Source organism: Taudactylus pleione, unplaced genomic scaffold, assembly GCF_031769625.1.
Source record: "Taudactylus pleione unplaced genomic scaffold, aTauple2 ptg000130l, whole genome shotgun sequence".
Classification (NCBI taxonomy): domain Eukaryota; kingdom Metazoa; phylum Chordata; class Amphibia; order Anura; family Myobatrachidae; genus Taudactylus; species Taudactylus pleione.
The window spans coordinates 6260714-6284554 of NW_028284532.1; the positions used below are offsets into that span (position 1 = coordinate 6260714).

At 45.1% G+C, this 23841-nt stretch overlaps 1 protein-coding gene across 11 annotated transcripts in view; it reads right to left on the minus strand.

The window, feature by feature from the left end:
- Positions 1 to 17162, minus strand: part of LOC148523547 (retinol dehydrogenase 16-like) — a 60618-nt gene extending 43456 nt beyond the window's left edge. For all 11 annotated transcript variants that reach the window (XM_088473170.1, XM_088473172.1, XM_088473167.1 and 8 more), the window contains exon 1: positions 16850 to 17162. In XM_088473170.1, the coding sequence (XP_088329296.1) occupies positions 16850 to 17162 (313 nt within the window). The remainder of the gene's footprint in view (positions 1 to 16849) is intronic.
- Positions 17163 to 23841: the final 6679 nt, after the last annotated feature.

Below are 23841 nucleotides of genomic sequence, written 5' to 3' on the forward strand. Positions count from 1 at the left end.
ATAGTACGCTACTTTTACAGTTAAATAAGGACACATTAGTTCGCTAAATAGTATGCTACATTTAGTGGTAAGACATGATTTTTCACAGAAAAAAAAACATTACTTAGCGAAACATATGCTAAGACCAACACATCAAAATTTGTAAATTCATAAAACCAAAAACACTTACCAAAAACAGACAAATATCCCAAAGTTATAAAACGTCACTGGGTCACTGTCAAAATAACTGTAAAAAAATAAAACAAAAATAAATATTGGAAACTATTTACTATTAAGTTGTTAGGTGGATTTTTTAAATACTTACTCAATTCAAACCAAAAAAAACTAAAAAAATCAACAATGCTAACGTAACCAAAATAAATATGAAAAAAACCCCAAAATATCACAAATAACAGCTACTACTTCGAAACAACCACCAAGTACCAACAATCCACTACACCGCAAAACCTCCAACAATCCAAAAATGCCACCTCGAATGGAGTCACACCAAGCCATAAATAGTCTTTATTTTCCCGCACAAATTAAGGACGGACAATAGGAGCGCACAATGATGCGGCTGAATAATTGTGATGCATGTATAAAAACGTCACTGAAATCCCAAATCTGCTGTAGTTGAGTCCAAAATGACTACAGAGCAGCAAGGTACTGGCCAAGAGGCGCCAGGTAAGTATTTGTATTTTTTGTTGAAAATTATTGTTTAACAATATTTTGGACAACATTTTACATTAAAAAAAATTTTTTCTTTTTAAAAAAAGGTGTTGAGGATGCCATGGAAGAGGCTGCTGGGCCTAGTAGGCCCACAAAGCAAAAAAAAAAAAGGCAGCCACAATTCACAAGGAAGGAGATGGAGGTTTTGGTGCAAATGTGCAATGACACCCTGCCACGGGCACCAAGGAATATGGGTGCAAGCCAGAGATGGAAAATGTGGGACGACATAGCCAGTGCTGTCAATGGGGTGAGTGAGTTGGAACGTTCAACCCAGGAGGTCAAACGCCGGTACATAAAAATTACATTTGACTAAAAAGTGTTTACAGGTCAAAATACTGCATTAATAATGCCAACTTTTTAAACTACAGATGGAGCGACTTCAAATATCGCCTGAAACAAAAACTTGCTGATAGGGCTAGGCATGCAAGGGGGACAGGTGGGGGTCCCACCCCTGTGTCACTTGAGCTCACAGATTTGGAGGAGCTGGCACAGGGGTGTGTGCAGGATGAGGAGGTGTTTGGCGTGTCGAACATGGATACCGACATGCCAGACTTTGCGGTTCCTCATGTTGACCCAGGTAAATGTTGTAATGTTAACAACTCTGAAATGTGTTTTGGAAAATTTCTAGATTCTAATTTTACTCTTTTCTCTTTTTTCTCACAGAGACACAGGCGGATGAGTCTGCTCCAGAGGTGAGCTTTGGCCGCATAATTTCTTCTGGATCTGCAGGGGAGGAAGCAGTAGATCCGGCTGGGGACCCTGTGGAAGACAGTCCAGGGCCTTCCCCCTCGGAGGCAGTGGCCCTCCTCAGTGATCTCAATATTAAAACGGATCAGCAGACAGAGATTCTGCTGAGGATGGACGCCAGTCTGCTACGGGTGGCAGACGCCCTGGAGGAAAATGCTGCGGCCAACGTGCGAATTGCCAATGCCCTGGAGCAGCTCATTAGCCAGCACATGATGGAGCCGGCCTCCCTTCCTGCCAGAACATCAGGCCCCTCCACCTCTGGCACAACAACAGCCATCCCTCCAAATGTGCCTAGCCCTATGCCTAGTCCAGAGGCCCCAACATCTGCCTCTGGACAGGCCAGGCGAAGGACCTCCCGGACCCGTCCCGGCTCACTCCAACCCCCGGACAAACGGCCAAAAAGGCGATGACAGCACTGGCTAATTTCCCCACAATCCATCTCTGTGTTTGCCCCATATTCCTTAATGCCCAAAACCTCCCTCTCCTTCCTTGTGAATTGTTTTTAATTTTTTTATTTGTTTGTGTTTCAACTGCCACTTTTTTTGTGTGTGTGGCAATAAAAAAAATTAAGTTTATTTACGTTGTTAAAAATTTAATTCAGAAAAAAAATAAAAAAATAAAATTCAGTTTAAAATCTGCTCAATTCTCTTGTTGATTTATTACAAAACTGGTTAAAAGGTAATCCCTCAAACAAAATTACAAACAATACAACGGAAATAGAAACATTTTTTTTTTCAAACAATCAAGGGTTAATAAAAAATTATGAGTTTTAAATTACACTTAAAAAAAAAGGACGATTGGTTTCTTTGCCCAAAAAATATTAGCCAAAAAAAAACATGCGTACAATATTGTTTAACTAAAAAAAAACACAAAAAGTTCAAAATACCCCAAAATACAATAAAAATTGTTTGCTAATTGATTGTATTAGGCCGAAATTAGCAGGTGAGTAGTTCACCTGCGTTCGGTTTTTAGCTACTAAAAAAGGTCTATTTGCGAAACACCTTAGAAGCAGTTTAGCAATTAAAAGATGATTGTTTCTGTGGCCTCAATTGATAAATCGACACTACATCGATGAGCCCAGGGAAGGACGAGGAGACCATCGTCATTGCGGTAGACTATACCAGACCACAAGCTGAGCGAGCAGTCTTAATGAAAATTGGATCAGACAGTGACGTATCACTTGTTCCGTTCACATTTGCTGCTCGCATCAGATAATTTATGTACGCCCAAGAAACGCCTCGACACGCCTGCGTTTTCCCATCTCCACCCCCGTCACCGCCCCAAAACGGACAGTTCTGTCAATCACATTTGACATGTCACTGCTTGTTCTCTGTTCGACGACTGACTGAAAAAATGATCGCAATCAGCCGTACGCACATGCGCACTGTTACACCGACGCATGCGTGGTTGGACAACATCGGATGACTACGAGCGAACGGCCGCTTACGAGCGGCTCTGAATGAGGGCCACTGTTCCAATCAGGAATCTGCAGAGTTCACAGTCAGAAGGAGACCCAGATGAGTAATCAGCTTGGAAGGAATAGTCTAAATGCACACACTGGACGTGTTGCAGCCTGCATGCTATAAAGATACCTTTATATGAGGAATTTATAATATCTGAACATGAGTGCGGTACAACCATTTTCACTGTTCATAAATCAGGGGAGGAAGTTACACCACTTTGTGTTATATGAGAGACTCTTTGTCACGAACTACTACACTATATATTTTTTCTTGTTTTCTTGTCCCTTCCCCATCTGCAAGATTCTATATAAGAAGAACTACCACTTCATCTACCATGTTGAACATTCCTTATTGGCAGTAAGACAACCCTACAGTTTTGTGTTCATTTACCATTTTGTCATTGTATTTGTATTCCATTGGAGTGCGCAGAGTTTTAAGTTTGTCCATTTTTCGGGAATGCCTCCATCTGGCCAGCCACCCCCCCGTTTGGCCAGCCCCCCAAACGGGGCGAGCTGTTGATCAACATCGACAGCTGCCCCTTTTGGATGCGAGCGTCGAAGCGAGTGATTTCTCACTCGCTCCGGGGCTCGCGCACGCGCAGTACACACGCCGCGCGTGCGCACTGCCCGGCCATCAACCTGCTTGCGAGCGGGACTGAATCAGGCCCTATGTGCGGTGTAATGTGAATAAGATTGTGCACTGTGACTCCTTGGGCCATAGCCCACTTTGTAAACAAGTACTGTGATTCTGCTGGCCGTACCCCACTGTGTATACAAGTACTGTGACTCTGCTGGCCGTACCCCACTGCGTGGGTGGGAGGACCCAAGGACAAATCCATCTTGCACTACTTCTCATTTCTGCCACTGCTGTGTGGCAATGTTTCATAGATGGGCTTTAAACTGTGGTGTCTGGGTTGCTGTGCCACTGCTCTGTCGCTTAGTAACCAGTCAGCTCACTGCAATCTTTTTTCAATAATGGTAAAAACAATATTATAAGCTGTGAGATGGTGTAAATTGACTGGAAATTAATATTATCGAGGTTAATAATACTCTAGGAAGAATAAAAAACCAAATTTATGTGATTTTAGCTTTTTTTGTCAATTTTTGTAAAAAATCCAAATCCAAAGCCAGTCACCGCAGTTTGGAAAATCCAAATCCAAAGCCGGACGACGAATTAGAACAAATCCAAATCCGGTAAAAATGGTCCGGCGCACAAACCTACATAAACATATATACACAATAAACCAGTACACAACACATACACTTAAATTTTGATGCTGCAGGTTGGTAATGGGGACGGGTACCTCACATCATTAGGCCCCTGCCCCCTCACGCCACAATGCCACGATTCGGGGGTGATATGGGGACGGGGATTTCCATATTGGCTCCGCACCCACTTTGCCTGCTGTAAGGGGGGGGATTTGTCTGTCAGAGAGTGTTTCTAAGTACTCAGAAATGACCGCCCCTGTCGCCACCCCCTTAATCCGGCCCTGGCTCTTGCCATCTGTAGATGGCAAGAGCGATGCAGTCCCAATTGCCGGCAATACGGACCTGGCTGCAGCTGCAAAGCCTTCCAGGCACTGCCGGGTCCCCACCAGGTTAATCAGTAATACACATGCGGAGACTGACCGTCGCATATGCGCATTACAGAGTAGCCAGTTGTTGGCAGCGTTAGGCTGCCAGCTGGCAATCAGAGGACCCTGCTGACGAGGAGGACATCGCTGGACCTCGCCGGCAAGTTAAGTAATGATGAATACCAGTGGCATATTCATTTGTATCACTGCGATACTAAACAAATTGTGCCGCTGGTATTTGGGATCGTTGTTAAATGGGGCCTTATGTGTTGTAAACACCAAATTTATGCCCCCATTTATCAACGAAGGCAAACACCAACAGAATATTTTGCTTAGTATCACTGTGATACAATCAAAAACTGCACTGGTATTTACCAATACTTACCCCTACGGCGAGGTCCCATGAAAGTCCTCCTCATCAGGGAGGTCCTCCACTGGGCTGTTGGAAGCCTAATGCTGCCAGCAACAGGGCTTTGGTGTAATGCGCATATGCGATGGCCCGTCTGTGCATGTGTTTGACACGGGGACCCAGCAGTGTCTGGAAGGCTTCGCTGAAGGGCAGCCCAAGGTACCCATTGTCGTCAGCGGGGTCATGGCGAGAACGATGCTGTGACAAACAGCAGTAATCTTTGTCGAAGCCGGATAATTGGCTGAGACAGAATCTGTTAAAAGTGAAATCTGCATGACGCCAGTTTGCGAATGGCTGCAAGACGCCATTTTGCGAATGGCCGCTCAGCGCCATTTTAGTGAATCTCACACATTATAAGTACATACGGCAATGCTATTATTTAGCTTCGTACGATTCCCATGCAATAGAAAGATGTTAAAAGTCCTCATTATATAAATACAAACAGTTACTAAAACATATAATATGACCCATCCAGCAAAATACGCACCACGGTGTACTCCACAAACACGTAGTTGCACAACGCTAACTAGCGTCTTTTCTTAGTATCCTTACACTTACACACTGCACAAATACATAGGAAGGTTCCCTAGCATTAAGGTTTATATTCAAGGTTTTATTCATTATTAAGTATGTAATAAAGTGACTGTATTTAAGATCTCAGGTTTAGTACATGATAAGCAGACCGTGTTTGGTGCTATTCTAAACCGCTGTGTATTTGCAGGCTTCCGGTTCCATCGGCAAAGAAATCGCAACATGTGTCTGAGAGTTATGGACCATACAGATATAGGCATTAAAATGTACTATGTAATGCAGCCAGTTTAGACTTGTTATTCAGTGGGAAAATGGACACAAAGAGCTATTGGAGGCTGGACTGTGATCTTACAAACTGACCTATGAACTGTACTGTAACAGAAGATCCAGGAAGAAGAACCAATGGGATTATGCCAACTTGTTCTATTGTATTGCCTGTCTCTGTAAGGGTACATATACGGATGCTCTATTTCCAGTAGTTAGTCTGCTTGTTCACATTTGATGCCGGAAATCTGAATCCAGAGCGCCTGCGTATGTATTGACTGTACCTTGCGATTGTATAATTTGTTTGTGCTAATTGTATTTAGATCACAGCGTGTAACTATCTGCTTTTTGGTGAATAATATCTTTTTGTGCTTTGGAAACACAATCAAAGTCTGGAGAGTAATTATTTCTTGTGCGACTTACAACGCTAAATAGCGACATTTAGAGTGTATAGATAGGTAGGAATCAATATCTTATATTACCGCTATTTGGTAATTCCAGAAACGAGGACATAACCCCTTTAGCAAGCGCTAAAGGAGTTATGCTTCCAGGGCCGGATTATAGGTGGGCGGAAGGGGTGGTCATCCAGGGGCCTCCACACATTGGGGGCCCCCACACTGCTGCAAACATTGGCTGGAACCTGGCCACCCATCCCTAGACTCTCCCAGTCCCTGGCTGGCTCCCAACTCCTGCTAGCATCACATAGCAGTGCACACTCACTCACCTAAGGTCCTGACTCCTGCCTGACTGTGGCTGACTATGGATTGGAAACCCCACCCCCTTTGCCAAAATAATGCAGCGATTCGCAGGTGTGCGGGGTAGGGGGCGGAGCCTAATGCTGTGAAGTGCCCGCCCCATTAGAAAGCTGCTGCTGTAACAGTCAGGTAGTGTGTGCAGTTCTTAGTTCCTTCCTCCCATTATCTCTCTCTCTCTTCCTCCCTTTTTCTTTGTCCCATCCTTCTGCTCTCCCTCTCTTCCCCATCCCTCTATCACCCTTTCTGTCTCTCTCTTTCTCCCACTCCCTCTCTTCCTCTTTCTCTGTCCCTTTCTAACTCCCCTCTTTCCATTTTTCTTTCCCTCTGGCCCCTCCTCCCTCCCACCCTCTCTTTCTCTCTCTCCTTTATCCCTCTCTGCATTACCATAATTGCAAAGACGGAATTGCAAAGATGCTTGCATGCAGCTTTGCAATTCCGTGCTGTGCTGAATCAGGCCCATGTCCGCTATGCTGCCAGGAGTCGATTCACAGCAGTGTTGCGAACATGAAGTAGTATGCTGCGACCTTGCCGGTCAATGGAGAATCCAGAGACATACAGATGTGTCCTCTTGCATTCTTGCGCTTGCATGGCAAACGTGCGCATGCATCGTATCATGCGATTTGCCGTGGCACTTAGCATTCTGTATCTCTGCGATACATAATTAAGTACTGTAGCTCTTTTACTATATTAGACCTCCTGGAGGGAGGAAGCACCATTGTCAACGGAACCACCATCTGGTCATAAACCTGCAAATATATGTACTGCCAGGACATTCCTCTAATGTGACACTGGTAACACAAACATTCCTAATTATAATTGGGACATTCCATCCACTTGTCTAATTGGAATATTGACTTACAGTAACCCTTCAGCACTTCATTTTTTTGCACATTCATGATATTCTATATCAATTAGTTTTGTGTATCAATTGTATTATTATGAATTTATACATTTTACATATATATATTTTTTTATTTTTCGTTGATATGTAGTTTAGCATCAGTTTTGTAGAGTGACATAATTATTATTATTGCCTGCTCTAGTTATAGATAACATGTCCATTTGCGGTGTGCCTCTTTTACATTCTTTCTGGTTACATGGGATAGGTATAAGTGCCGATTCCAATGATGATGGTCATGGCTACGGATGTGGCTATAACCAAGAAGCCATACAGATATTTGCATTAACATTAGGTAGAAAATATGGCTGACTTAGTGATCCACACTTACAACCAACTCAGTATCAGACCCAATATAAACAATGTACAGTACTATCAGAGCCGTAACTAGACTTTTTGGTGCCCTGTGCCAGAAAGAGCATTGGCGCCCCCCTCATTTTTGAAAGGGACATAACGCACACAAAAAAGGGGAATGACCTCATGGGGAAGGGCCAGGGAAGAGATAGGGGAAGCCAGGAGATGCTGGGGATGAAATAAGAGGAAGCTACAAATGAGAATGATAATAAACAGAAGTTTGACAGGCCCAAACAGCGCCCCCTGACCTGTGGTGCCCTTTGCGATGGCACCGGCCGGACTACCCTAGCTACGGCCCTGAGTACTATGCTGTGCTGAACTAAACTCAGATTGCCTGTAGCACTTCTCTCTATTGTTAGACAGTAGATATATTAGAAAGGGGATTGAAATGCCAAATCTCTGGCTGGATAGGAATAGTGCACAATAGGAATAGCGTCGGCAGGCCTTGCGGAAGGGCAGCAGCATACGCTTTTCCAGATTCAGAAACAATCATGCCTAATTTTTGCAGCATTTATACAATTCACAACTTCTAATAGGTGCTTAAACCATCTGTGTGAAATGGTATTGCAGAAATATTTTATTGGAACTATTCGACATCCTCTCTGGATAGTTTTGTTTGAAAGTTTAGGAACTATCCTTCAATTGTGATGGTGTTTAAAGCATCCATGTGACTCCACTATATTAGAAGATTGTTTTGTGATAATGCCCAGTACATTAATAATTTTTTGTTTCAGCCCTCTGAGGAGTGACACCAAAATGCTGGCTCCTCCTCAGTCACCAGGAGCTGGGTGCTGCACTGTGATGTTATTGTACAGCACCTTGCTCCTGCTCACTGAGGAGTTGGCAGTGTGAGGAGAGGCCCTTTGGACATCACTGGGAGTGCTGGGCACACCCACAGAGCGATGAAACGTGGGTGTGCAGTGAGGCCCTACTTACTTGCCCGTGATGCCACACCCCCTTTTCGGGCGCACGAGCAGGGGGTGTATTGGCTGCACTGGGTATCACCAGCCCCAGTGACGCCACTGGATATAGGAGGCATATGCAAATCTTTTCACATGCAGTCTTAATGCCAACAGGGAACTAAAGAGACATGTAACAAAACTGCATTGTGACCATGTTTGTGTTTTAGCAACCAAGATGTAAAGGCAGTAAAGTTATGGGTGCCCACAGCTAAGCATAAGCCAAACAAGTAAAGGCATACAGTCAGGTCCATAAATATTGGGACATTGACAGAATTTTCAGAGTTTGGCCTCTATTCACCACCACAATGGTTTTGAAATGAAACAAACAAGATGTTGTCACAGTTGGTGCTAGTGAGTTACCTGTATCAGGTGATGAACTGGAATCACTGGAGGCCGGCTGGACTGGAACCATGGTTGACATGAATAGCTCTTTTATTATAAGAAGTGGGTAGCAGTGAGAACTGCCTTTGGTGATGAGTGACTGGAACTGGAAACTGGAGATGTTGGAATGAGACCAGAAGGAACTTGGAGGGACCGGACTGGGACTGGCAGGTAGGCTGACTGAGCTGGTTGGGGTACCAGTAGATGAGCTTGCAGGTGGATGGTAGCACGGAAGCTACTTGGTGCAGCTAAAGAGCCGTGAGGTGAGTGGACTTGGAGGAACCGGACTGGGACCGGCAGGAAGGCTGACTGAGCTGGTCGGGTTACTAGTAGATGGGCTTGCAGACGGATGGTAGCGTGGAAGCTACTTGTTGTGACTTGGGAAGCCGTGGGTAGACGTTGGTAGCTGGGTGGCTACGTGGAGCGACTAGATAGCCGTGGGTAGACGCTGGTAGCTGGGTGGCTACGTGGAGCGGCTGGATAGCTGTGGGTAGACGTTGGTAGCTGGGTGGCTACGTGGAGCGGCCGGATAGCCATGGGTAGACGCTGGTAGCTGGGTAGCTACGTGGAGCGGCTGGATAGCCGTGGGTAGATGCTGGTAGCTGGGTGGCTACGTGGAGCGGCCGGATAGCCGTGGGTAGGTGCTGGTAGCTGGGTGGCTACGTGGAGTGGCTGGATAGCCGTGGGTAGATGCTGGTAGCTGGGTAGCTACGTGGAGCGGCTGGATAGCCGTGGGTAGACGCTGGTAGCTGGGTGGCTACGTGGAGCGGCTGGATAGCCGTGGGTAAACGCTGGTAGCTGGGTAGCTACATGGAGTGGCTGGATAGCCGTGGGTAGACGCTGGTAGCTGGGTGGCTACGTGGAGCGGCCGGATAGCCGTGGGTAGGTGCTGGTAGCTGGGTGGCTACGTGGAGCGGCTGAATAGCCGTGGGTAGATGCTGGTAGCTGGGTGGCTACGTGGAGCGGCTGAATAGCCGTGGGTAGATGCTGGTAGCTGGGTGGCTACGTGGAGCGGCCGGATAGCCGTGGGTAGACGCTGGTAGCTGGGTGGCTACGTGGAGCGGCTGGATAGCCGTGGGTAGACGCTGGTAGCTGGGTAGCTACGTGGAGTGGCTGGATAGCCGTGGGTAGACGCTGGTAGCGTGGAAGCTACTTGGTGCGGCCTGGGAGCCATGTGGAAAAGCTGGTAGCGTGGAAACTACTTGATGCGGCCTGGGTACCGTGTGGAGAAGCCGGTAGCATGGAAGCTACTTGGAGTGGCCTGGGAGCCATAGGTGAGTGGCTGGTAGCATGGATAGCTGAATGCAGCAGGCTTACGGATAGCACTGGTCTAGGAACCAGCAGGAGCCTGGGACATACTGGCACACAGAGGTACAGCTATAGCACAAGCAGTACACCATGGAACGTAACAAGATGTTCAAGCACTGAGTGCTATTAGAGGAGGATCTATATACCTAGAGTCTGGCAGCGATTGGTGGATACAGACAGGTGGTCTGGCAGTGGCATTCAGAGTGGAGCAAGGCACAGCATGCAGAGGGAGTATTCATCTCTGCAGCCCTTGAGAATCAGGACCACACCTGTGATTCCAATTAAGACTAGCAATGCTCACAGACAGAGCAGGGTCCAGGTGTTTAATCAGTGTGGGGAGGTGAGAGCTCTGCACACACAGAGATGTAACAGCCAGCATGATTCAGCCAGAGCAGATGTCCCAGGAGAATTACAAACACAGATCCATGGAGCAGCTGGCAGAGGTAAGTCACAAGGTAAAAACTAGCCAGGATTGTGACAGTACCCCCCTCTTCATGGGTGGACTCTGAACACCCAAATAAATACATAGGAGAACATGAAAAAATGAGACACCCAGGAAACTGAAAAACTTTCTTCCAAACATGACATTACAGGAGCTTCAAACATAGGGGCACCATCACTCTAGAAACATCTCTTTAGACATCCTCTTAATTCTTACATTTATTGGGATACCAGGAGTGGAAATTCTTCAAAGGGGATGGTTCAAGACCTTCTTTGATTCTTCTTTCTGCTGCGAGAATGTTTTGTGCCAACCAATGGACATGGGATCTCTGGTAACTCCTGTGGAAACACATAACTGGAAAGGACAGGGTCAAATGGCAGATGGTTTCCAGGGAATGGAGAATTATCATATGCAGGATTGAGTTCAGACTCCGAGTCAGTATCTTAAGGTAAAATCGAAGGTTTAGTAGGACTTGAACATTGATAGGACTCCTGGGAGGAACTAAGCAAAATATAACCAATTTTGATGGTGTTTTGGGAGTTACCGCAGTATGAAGAGGACAAGGAGGTGGGCGCACATCTCATGTTCAGGGAAGTGGAGGACTCAGCAGAGGATGATTCTTTAGTAGGACCGACAGACTGCTTGGACCGATTTTCAGAACTGAGAATTTCACTAGAATTTTGTTTGACAGGTTTAAGACCAAATTCTTAAATAACAGCTTCACTGAAAGTCTTTATTTTTAGAAGCACAGGATCTTTAGACTCGATGAGAGGATTGGCCCAGTCCAACGCCTTACCTCTAAAGGAAGAGAGAAGGTACTTAGTAAGGTTGGTAGGAGTGATACCACAAGCTGGATCTGCTTCCAGGATTGCAGCATATTGCTTCAGTAATGCAAAGTATTGCGATAAGTCCCCATCAAAATATATGTATCCTGGAGTATCCAATGAAGTTTGTGTGTTCGAGGATTGTGGAGCACATTCAGGTGCAGGGCTGGAAGAGACTTGAGGATGCTCTGATTGTTGAGGAATCAAAACAACTGAAGTTGACAGCTGTTCAGTACTTGGACCAACTAAAGGAACTGGAAGGAGTCCTGAGGAGCCAGAGACAGCAGCTTCAACATTCGAGGCTGAGAACAGGCTACAGAAACTGTCATCCTCTTGAACGATATTTTCAGGAGATGCTGAACAGGAGCCATGATCAGGATTAGTAGTACATGACACTTCTCCCTGGGAACTGGAACCTGGACCCCACTCCTGGGGCATGAGACTTGAGACCACCTCCTGGGGTGCGATACTTGAGGCCCTTTGCTGGGGTGTGAGACTTGAGACCCCCTCTTGGAGTACAAGACTTGGGACCCCTTGCTGGGGTGCAAGACTTGAGACCCCCTCCTGGGGCAGGAGACTTGAGACCCCTCCTGGGGCACGAGACTTGAGACCCCCTCCTGGGGTGTGAGACCTGAGTCCCTCTCCTGGGGTGCGAGACCTGAGACCCCCTCCTGGGGTGCGAGACTTGAGACCCCCTCCTGGGGTGCGAGACTTGAAACCCCCTCCTGGGGTGCGAGACTTGAGACCCCCTCCTGGGGCATAATTCTCCGGGGGTGAGAGACTTAAGGTCCCCTCCTGGAGTACAGAACTTGATACTCCCTGTTGGAGTATGGGACCCAAAATCCCCTTCTGTGGAAGCTGACTCGACTTTTCCTTTTTGGGCATGGAACATGAACCCCCCTTTTGGGATGCGGGGACAGAGACTTCTTCCTGGGGCGAGTGACTCAAAACCCCTTCTTGGGTTACGAGACTTGAGGACCCTGCTGGGGTTGAGACTCTGGAGACCCCTCCTGGGGTTGCCAACTGGAGTCCCCTAACGGAACAGGCAGAATCCAGGTTGGGACCAGAACAGGCAGAATCCGGGCTGGGACCGGAACAGGCAAAATCCGGGCTGGGACCTGAACAGGCAGAATCCGGACTGGGACCGGAACAGGCAGAATCCGGGCAGGGACCGGAACAGGCAGAATCCGGGCTGGGACCGGAACAGGCAGAATCCGGGCTGGGACCGGGACAGGCAGAATCTGGGACGGGACCGGAACAGGCAGAATCCAGGCTGGGACCGGAACAGGCAGAATCTGGGCTGGGACCGGAACAGGCAGAATCTGGGCTGGGACCGGAACAGGCAGAATCCGGGACGGGACCGGAACAGGCATTGAGACGTTGACACATAGTTATACTGCTGGAATTGCAAAGGGGACAGCTTTTGATAAAGTGGTCAGAAGCTCCACAATAGCAACAGAGATGTAAATCTTTACGCCGCTGGTGTTCAGCCACAGAGAGCTTGGAGCGCGGGTAACTTTGATGTCTCACTTTACTTGGCATGGAAGAATCTTTGGTTCTTAGAGATTCCCAGACAGAGTTTTTAGTTGAGACAGACGTAGCTCTAAGAAATTCAGGAATTATCTGAAAGACTTTGCTGAGTAGAGCCTGTAGCTGTTCCAGCAGTTGATGGAAAGTAGTTTGGGGTTCAGGTAAGATTTGGGTATCATCTAGCCGGTTAGTCAGAATTTGCAGAAGCGGTAGTACTCGATGCTGTACTGCCTCCTGTGAATCCAAACGAGTGATTAGGTTATGGAAAGCACTTGATCCAGGATTAGGTGCTTGATCCGCCACCATCGTTAGGCTTGAACATACTGTCACAGTTGGTGCTAGTGAGTTACCTGTATCAGGTGATGAACTGGAATCACTGGAGGCTGGCTGGACTGGAACCATGGTTAACATGAATAGCTCTTTTATTATAAGAAGTGGGTAGCAGTGAGAACTGCCTTTGGTGATGAGTGACTGGAACTGGAAACTGGAGATGTTGGAATGAGACCAGAAGGAACTTGGAGGGACCGGACTGGGACCAGCAGGTAGGCTGACTGAGTTGGTCGGGGTACCAGTAGATGAGCTTGCAGGTGGATGGTAGCACGGAAGCTACTTGGTGCAGCTAATGAGCCGTGAGGTGAGTGGACTTGGAGGAACCAGACTGGGACCGGCAGGAAGGCTGACTGAGCTGGTCGGGTTACTAGTAGATGGGCTTGCAGATGGATGGTAGCGTGGAAGCTACTTGTTGTGGCTTGGGAAGCCGTGGGTAGACGTTGGTAGCTGGGTGGCTACGTGGAGCGACTGGATAGCCGTGGGTAGACGCTGGTAGCTGGGTGGCTACGTGGAGCGGCTGGATAGCCGTGGGTAGACGCTGGTAGCTGGGTGGCTACGTGGAGCGGCCGGATAGCTGTGGGTAGACGCTGGTAGCTGGGTAGCTACGTGGAGTGGCTGGATAGCCGTGGGTAGATGATGGTAGCTGGGTGGCTACGTGGAGCGGCCGGATAGCCGTGGATAGACGCTGGTAGCTGGGTAGCTACGTGGAGTGGCTGGATAGCCGTGGGTAGACAATGGTAGCTGGGTAGCTACGTGGAGCGGCTGGATAGCCGTGGGTAGACACTGGTAGCATGGAAGCTACTTGGTGCAGCCTGGGAGCTGTGTGGAGAAGCTGGTAGCGTGGAAGCTACTTGGAGCGGCCTGGGAGCCGTAGGTGAGAGGCTGGTAGCGTGGATAGCTGAATGCAGCAGGCTTACGGATAGCACTGGTCTAGGAACCAGCAGGAGCCTGGGACATACTGGCACACAGAGGTACAGCTATAGCACAAGCAGTACACCATGGAACGTAACAAGATGTTCAAGCACTGAGTGCTATTAGAGGAGGATCTATATACCTAGAGTCTGGCAGCGATTGGTGGATACAGACAGGTGGTCTGGCAGTGGCATTCAGAGTGGAGCAAGGTACAGCATGCAGAGGGAGTATTCATCTCTGCAGCCCTTGAGAATCAGGACCACACCTGTGATTCCAATTAAGACTAGCAATGCTCACAGACAGAGCAGGGTCCAGGTGTTTAATCAGTGTGGGGAGGTGAGAGCTCTGCACACACAGAGATGTAACAGTCAGCATGATTCAGCCAGAGCAGATGTCCCAGTAGAATTACAAACACAGATCCATGGAGCAGCTGGCAGAGGTAAGTCACAAGGTAAAAACTAGCCAGGATTGTGACAGATGTGCTTTAACTGCAGACTTTCAGATTTAATTTGAGGGTAATTACATCCAAATTGGGTGAACGGTGTATGAATTACAACAGTTTTAATATGTGCCTCCCACTTTTTAAGGGGCCAAAAGTAATGGGACTATCAACTCAAAAGCTATTTCATGGACAGGTGTGGGCTATTCCCTCGTTATTTCATTATCAATTAAGCAGGTAAAAGGTCTGAAGTTGATTCTAGGTGTGACATTTGCATTTGGAATCAGTTGCTGTCAACTCTCAATATGAGATCCAAAGAGCTGTCTCTATCAGTGAAGCAAGCCATCATTAGGCTGAAAAATCAAAACAAACCCATCAGAGAGATAGCAAAAACATTAGGTGTGGCCAAATCAACTGTTTGGAACATTCTTAAAAAGAAAGAACGCACCGGAGAGCTCAGCAACACCAAAAGACCCGGAAGACCATGGAAAACAACTCTGGTGGATGACAATAGAATTTTTTCCCTGGTGAAGAAAAACCCCTTCACAACAGTTGGCCAAATCAAGAACACTCTCCAGGAGGTAGATGTATATGTGTCAAAGTCAACAATCAAGAGAAGACTTCACAAGAGTGAATATAGAGGGTTCACCACAAGATGCAAACCATTGGTGAGCTACAAAAACAGGAAGACCAGATTAGAGTTTGCCAAACAACATCTAAAAAAGCCATTACAATTCTGGACCAACATCCTATTGACAGATGAGACAAAGATCAACTTGTACCAGAGTGATGGGAAGAGAAGGAAAGGAACTGCTCATGATCCAAAACATACCACCTCATCAGTGAAGCATGGTGGTGGTAGTGTCATGGCGTGGGCATGTATGGCTGCCAATGGAACTGGTTCCCTTGTATTTATTGATGATGTGACTGTTGACAAAAGCAGCGCAATGAATTCTGAAGTGTTTCGGGCAATATTATATGCTCATATTCAGTCAAATGCTTCAGAACTCATTGGACAGTGCTTCACAGTGCAGATGGACAATTACCTGAAGCATACTGCAAAAGCAACCAAAGAGTTTTTTAAAGCTAAAAAGTGGAATGTTATGCAATGGCCAAGTCAATCCCCTGACCTGAATCCGATTGAGCATGCATTTCACTTGATGAAGACAAAACTGAAGGGAAAATGCCCCAAGAACAAGCAGGAAGTGAAGACATTTGCAGTAGAGGCCTGGCAGAGCATCACCAGGGATGAAACCCAGCGTCTGGTGTTGTCTATGCGTTCCAGACTTCAGGCTGTAATTGCCTGCAAAAGATTTGCAACAAAGTATTAAAAATTGAAAGTTAGATTTCGGATTGTTTAGTTTATCCCATTACTTTTGGCCCCTTAAAAAGTGGGAGGCACATATAGAAACTGTTGTAATTCCTACACCGTTCACCTGATTTGGATGTAATTACCCTCAAATTAAATCTGAAAGTCTGCAGTTAAATCACATCTTGTTTGTTTCATTTCAAAGCCATTGTGGTGGTGAATAGAGGACAAAATATGAAAATTCTGTCAATGTCCCAATATTTATGCACCTGACTGTACATGCCTACCCTCTCTCGCGGGAGGCTCACGATTTTTCGGGTAACCCCCCGCACTCCGGGAAGGGTAGGCACTTCTCCCGCTTTCTGCCCACTTCCTAGTGAAGTGGGCAGAATGGGGAGAACTTCCGTGGCGATCACGGGTCCCCGTGTAGGGGATGGGGCTTAATGGCGCAATTATGCATGAATTGCATAATTTAGCCCTGCCCCTTAAGGTAATTTGCGACAATCGTGGCTATTTACCATGAAGGGGAAGGGACTTAATGACGCAAGACGTCAGGCCCTGCCCCCCGTCGCAACCCAATCTTTCTCCTCCTTGGGTTCTCCCGGCAAGGAGATAAAAAATGTAGGCAAGTGTGAGTAAAGGTGTTATAGTAATCCAGAAACATTTGAGCACTTCTGTAAAATGCTAAAACATCTTTGTGTATAACTAACCTTTCTCTTGAACAATATTATTCACCCACTCCGCAGCAGAGCTTACACTCTGACTATCAGTTACATCTAGGATTATGGTCTGCACTCTGCTGGATGTCACATTCCTCAATTCCTCAGCCCCTGTCTCCGTCAGACAAGCAGCCAGAACCCTCATTCCACGTCTGTCCAGGTTCATTGCCAGCAGGTTCCCAAATCCAGTGTCACATCCAGTGATGAAGACATATTTATCTGTGAGATTCTCCAGTATCTGACTCTGTCTGTACCATCTGTACAGGAGGATCACAGCCAATACCACCAGCAGAGGGAGCCACATGATGAAGAGTCTTATGAAATACAATGAAGAGCAATGAAAAGACAGATACAAAATGGTTTTAAATACAATATCATTTGAGATTGCTATACATTTATTTTTTTCTTATTAAAATTGCATTACAGGTTGAGTCTCCCATATCCAAATATATTTTTTTAGCATGACTGAGATAGTGAAACCTTTGCTTTCTGTTGGTTCAATGTACACACACTTTGTTTAAGGCAAAAAATTATTAAAATAATTGTATAAAATTACCTTCAGGCTGTGTGTATGTGTATATGAAACATAAATGAATTTCATGTACACAAACTTTATTTGAGCCACAAAATTCTTGAAAATATTGTATAAAATTACCTGCAGACTGTGTGTATAAGGTGTATATAATACATAAATGCATTCTGTGTTTAGATTTGGGTCCTATAGTATTAACAAGATATCTCATTATATTATGCAAATATTCCAAAATGGAATATTGCGATATCCAAAATACCCCTGGTCCCAAGCACTTTGGATATGGGACATTCAACCTGTACTACCTAAAAATATGAAAATGTTCAATCACCACTCTAAAATGGCTGCAGAAAGAGAATAAGGTGTATATTTACTAAAGTGCAAGTTTTTAGAAGTGGAGATGTTGCCTATAGCAACCAATCAAATTCTAGCTATTATCGTGTAGAATGTGCTAGATAAGTGTTAAGTAGAATCTTATTGGTTGCTATGGGCAACATCTTTACTTCTAAAAACCTGCACTTTAGTAAGTATACTGTTAAGTGTAAGAGAACTAATCAGAATCTGCTATATCCATGATTGTAATTTTGATCAGTATCATAGACCCTTCCACACTGTCACAGCCCCAGATTTGTATAGAAGAGGTTATATGAACAACATCATCCCAGGAAATACGACTGCATGGAGCACACCCGGACTCTAATTTGGGAGAGGAGTTATATACATCCAAGTGGTACTGAAGCATGTCATTGACATTTCATCATTACTATGGGACAAAACATTTTCCTGCATCATGTATTGGTGTACTTTTTTTTATATATTTTTTTATATTCATTTACTTAATTTTTAAAATTAACCCCTTTTCTCACCCTTGTGTTGAAGCCATTTTCTGACGTTAGCAATTGTCACATTCCAACATCAATGTCACTGTTTTTTATGCGGAACCCAGACATATTACAACTTGTTTTTTTTTTTTTTTAGAAGACTTGTATTTTTAGAATATACCATTAGTCTTTTTATTTATTCTAACATGTCAACAAAAAATAATCTTACAAGCACCACTAAGAAATACTTTGTGGTTCTTATTTTGCCAATGGATCCACCATACCAAGTATTGGTTTTCACAAAGTTTGCTGCTTCAGTGTTTTTAGACCTTTTTGTCAGATGTTACTATGGTATACTGAAGTAAAATTATAAGCATTTCATAAGTGTCAAAGGCTTTTATTGACAATTACATTAAGTTTATGCAAAGAGTCAATATTTGCAGTGTTGACCCTTCTTTGTCAAGACATCTGCAATTCGCCCTGGCATGCTGTCAATCAACTTCTGGGCCACATACTCACTGATGGCTGCCAATTCTTGTCTAATAAATGTTTGTTAGAATTTGTGGGTTTTTGTTTGTCCACCCGTCTCTTGAGGATTGACCATAAGTTCTCAATGGGATTAAGGTCTGGGCAGTTTCCTGGCCATGGACCCAAAAATTCGATGTTTTGTTCCCCGAGCCACTTAGTTATCACTTTTGCCTAATGGCAAGGTGCTCCATCATGCTGGAAAAGGCATTGTTTGTCACCAAACTGTTCTTGGATGGTAGGGAGAAGTTGCTCTTGGAGGATGTTTTGTCACCAATCTTTATTAATGACTGTGTTCTTGTGAGTGATCCCACTTCCTTGGCTGAGAAGCAACCCTACACATGAATGGTCTCAGGATGCTTTACTGTTGGCATAAAGTTGATTGACAGCATGCCAGGGCGATTTGTAGAGGTCTTGAAATTTTACTTCAGTATACCATAGTAACATCTGACAAAAAGGTCTAAAAACACTGAAGCAGCAAACTTTGTGAAAACCAATACTTGTGTCATTCTCAAAACTTTTGGCTATGGCTGTAGGTTTTGACAACAAAACTCTGTGGTTGAAATGAAAATAATTTTTTTTTTAATTTTCGCTGTCTCGATTTAAATGCTTCTTATATGTAGAAAGAATATTTTAGCCCAACAAGGCCTACCATTTTGTAAACTAGACAATCTGCCACATTAGAGAAGGGGTTTCCATGAAGAAATCTCAGATATCTCCAGCGGTGCCCCTGATTAGTCTACACATTGTTTCCCCATACAGTAGTATGGGGAGAGCGATTCATAGAAGCACGGAAAGCTCAACTTTCCGTTTTGCTTCTAAAAAAAAAGCTGCCAGCTCAGGAAGGCGTAAGGAGCCTCTTGATGGGAGAAGAGCAGCGAAGACTACTGCCCTCTTTTCTGTCCCTGGCCACTCAGCGGTGCCCAGGGAGAAAGCGGGAGAGAAAAAATATCTGCTTCTGCTACCAGTGTGTGACCCGGATACTTACATCAGAGGTTCCCAGAGAGTATATATTAGTGAAGTGACACAGCATATGCCAGGTCACCTCACTCTGCTGACTGCCCGGTACCCCTGCTGGCCCCACAGCCAGCTTGCCCTGCCCTCATCCCTGCCACCGTTCTGTCCTGTACATAGACTAATGAAGTGACCCGGCACTTCAGACTGGCGACTGCCCAGTACCCCGCCATCTCTTTATGCCGATGGTACTTCCTTGCGCATACACGGAGGCATCCTGCTGTAGAGTCCATGATATGATGGAGTACCACACTTCACCAAATGATCGCGGAGGAGCCAGCATTTCGGATCGCTTCACCGGAAAGGTAAGTATACATGAATTACTTCTTACATCTACATATACAAATCAGCATGATGGCCACACAGTAGGCCTGACTCAGATGTGGACGCAATGCCAATATTTAAGCAGTTGAGCGATTATCGGTCAACTGCGCTTGTGTCACGTTCACACTGCGCACGCACCAAGGTACCTCTGCAATGCTGCTCACAGTGAGGATTTAATTGCAATTTCAGGGACCCTATGTGGGAGGTTATGGGGAGGGGCAGGAAAAACACAGGTGTGTCAGTTTTTAGGGTGTGCATCTGTGGTCCTGTACACAGAAAATATGGTGGCAGCATCTCAGCTCCCTCTGCCATTCTGCTTAACCATAGGGTTATTCAAATAGGCGATTATTGAAGGATTCGCGACCACCACTGTATATTTGTACACAGTTGCTTGGCTCTGCAAAGCCCCCTGTGGGCATCTCTATAAATTTCCAGGCGGCTGTATGCATTAGAAATTGTTTGCACGGCAGCTGCTTATCGGATCGCAGCTAAAATTGCATTAGCGTCCATAACTGAATCAGGTCCAGTGAGAGAAGTTATGAATTTGGGCCAACGGGTATTTGCATAGGGAGTGAAGCACATTTACCCCAGAGAAAGTCAAGTCTTCCTAAATGGCCTGTCCAGTAGGGAAGCAGTACAGGTAGTGTAACAGGTCCTGTGCTGACTGTCCATCAGCAGTTACAGTCATGCCAAATGAAGGGCTTTATATCTACATTTTTCCACATGTTTTCTTAGTGCAGAGTCCAACTGAGAATCAGGCCCATAGTGTGTTAATACTGTGTTAATACTGTAACCTCCTGTACATATATTCTACATGTCTTATGTACAGCTGTTCAGTCACAAGATATGTTCACTTTTTTTAAATTACTAATAGAATCAGTTGATTAACTTGTGACAGTTGACATCACGCAGTGTCTGCGGGTTATTTAATGAAACAATAACACTATAACCTACACTATGGTTAGTTTATTTATTTATTAGCATTTCATTTAAAGTACCTGTCCCAGTAGAGGTTAAAATATATGGGGATGATGTATCAAACAATAAAAAGATTTGATCAGTGGGGAAGTTGCCCATAGCAACCAATCAGCTTATACCTATAATTTTATGGCATGTACTTAATAAATGCTATGTCAAAGCTGATTGGCTGCTATAGGCAACTTATACACTGGTCCATATTTGCTGAGTCTACTTCTGTTAGTCCCCCTTTCCTTCTCCATGTTCTTCCTCTTTCCTCCCTTCTCCCTCTGTTTGTCCCCCCTTTACACCCGTCTACCTCGGTTTATGCCCCGCAGAACACAATATCGACCCCGGTTACTATAGGGACCCGCGAGTTGCCTTCCCGTCGTTGGTGGGTTTGTGGTGTGTTGGATGATCGATAGCGATCATCCAGCACACCGGGAGTGTGCAGGGAGATTGTTCAGCGATATTGCTGACGATCGTCCTGTGTGTATGCACCATTAGCAGTATTAATTTATGTCATATTTGATATTTTGCCTTGCTCACATGTTTTTAAAATTAGTTTTTCCACTGTGTATTTGATTACACCTACTGTAAGAACTGCATATATTACAGTAATGTCTATGGAGCAAGTTAAATATATGTATGTATATATACAATGCAAATTAATGGACGGCACTCAGAGTCTGAGCAACCCAAACAATAATAACTAGAGACAGTCTTACTGACCTACATTATTGTTGGGGTTGCTCAGACTTGGAGTACCGTCCAATAATTTGAATTGTATACACATCGTGGGACTGGCAACGGAGCAGACTGTTTTCTTTTGTTCTGAGTGCCGGTCATTTGGATTTGGTATGTGTGTGTGTATATATATATATATATATATATATATATATATACATACATACAGTATATGTGTAAAAAACTATGATGTGTGTATAGTATATAATTTGATGTGTTTATCTTGCTCCAGCGCAACGTACTGTAATATATGCACAGGATTGTTTGAGGGTGGTGGGCCCCAAACCGGTATCTTGCCTAGGGCCCCATGAGGTCTAAATCAGGCTCTGAGTAGATCAAGTGTTTAATACAAAATTAGAGCAAATATAAAATAAATACACTTACAATATGGATTTTGGAACATTCACCTTTGAGCATTTAGGACTTTTCTCCACCATACATAAGGAAAAAGAAATTGGATTTGCACAAATCACACCACACTAGGTTGCAACCGGTTTTAAGCATAGCTCTCCAGCAGCACAAAAAAGGGGTTAAATGTGTGTGTTCCAAAAAGGGATAAAATGTGCACTTGGTGAAAGGAGGTTGTGAACTGTTAGGTCATATCTATCTATCTATCTATCTATCTATCTATCTATCTATCTATCTATCTATCTATCTATCTATCTATCTATCTAGTTTGCTAATATGCCACCAAAGATGGGTGGGAGGCCTTTGGAAACGTGAAAACAAGAGTCTTTTGAGTATGCAAATAGTAAGTATCACCAGTGCTGAGTGCAGTTGAGGGGCATATAGTAGGTATCACCAGTGCTGAGTGCAGTTGAGGAGCTTATGGTAGGTATCACCAGTATTGAGTGGAAATGAGGGGCATATGATAGGTGTCTTCAGTGTTGGGTGCAGTTGAGGGGTACAATATATGGTAGGTATCACCAGTGTTGAGTGCAGTTGTGGGGCATATGGTAGGTGTCACCAGTGCTGAGTGCAATTGAGGGGAATATGGTAGGTGTCTTCAGTGTTGAGTGCAGTTGAGTGGTATTTGGTAGGTATCAACATTGTTGAATGCAGTTGAGGGGCATATGGTAGGTATCACCAGTGCCGAGTGCAATTGAGGCACATATGGTAGGTTTCACCAGCATTGAGTGCAATTGAGGGACATATGATAGGTGTCTTCAGTGTTGGGTGCAGTTGAGGGGTATATGGTAGTTATCACCAGTGCTGAGTGCAGTTGAGGAGCTTATGATAGGTGTCATCAGTGTTGAGTGCAATTGAGGGGCATATGGTAGGTGTCATCAGTGTTGAGTGCAGTTGAGGGGCATATGGTAGGTATCACAAGTGTTGAATGCAGTTGAGGGGCATATGATAGGTATCACCAGTGCTGAGTACAATTTAGGAGCATATGGTAAGTGTCTTCAGTGTTGAGTGTAGTTGAGGGACATATGGTAGGTATCACCAGTGTTGAGTACAATTGAGGAGCATATGGTAAGTGTCTTCAGTGTTGAGTGCAGTTGAGGAGCTTATGGTAGGTATCACCAGTATTGAGTGCAATTGAGAGACATATGATAGGTGTCATCAGTTTTGAGTGCAATTGAGGGGCATATGGTAGGTGACTTCAGTGTTGAGTACAGTTGAGGGACATATGGTAGGTATCACCAGTGTTGAGAGCAGTTGAGGGACATATGGTAGGTATCATGAGTGCTGAGTGCAGTTGAGGAGCTTATGGTAGGTATCACCAGTATTGAGTGCAATTGAGAGGCATATGGTAGGTGTCATCAGTGTTGAGTGCAATTGAGGGGCATATGGTAGGTGTCTTCAGTTTTGAGTGCAGTTGAGGGGCATATGGTAGGTATCACTAGTGTATGGTAGGTTTCACCAGTGTTGAGTGCAGTTGAGGAGCATATAGTAGGTGTCATCAGAGTGTAGTGCAGTTGAGGGGCATATGGAAAGATCACCAATGCTGAGTGCAGTTGAGCCACATATGGTAGGTATCACCAGTGTTGAGTGCAGTTGAGGGGCATATGCTTTTGCGACACGCTATTAAATTTATAATGTAACAAATACATTTTGTT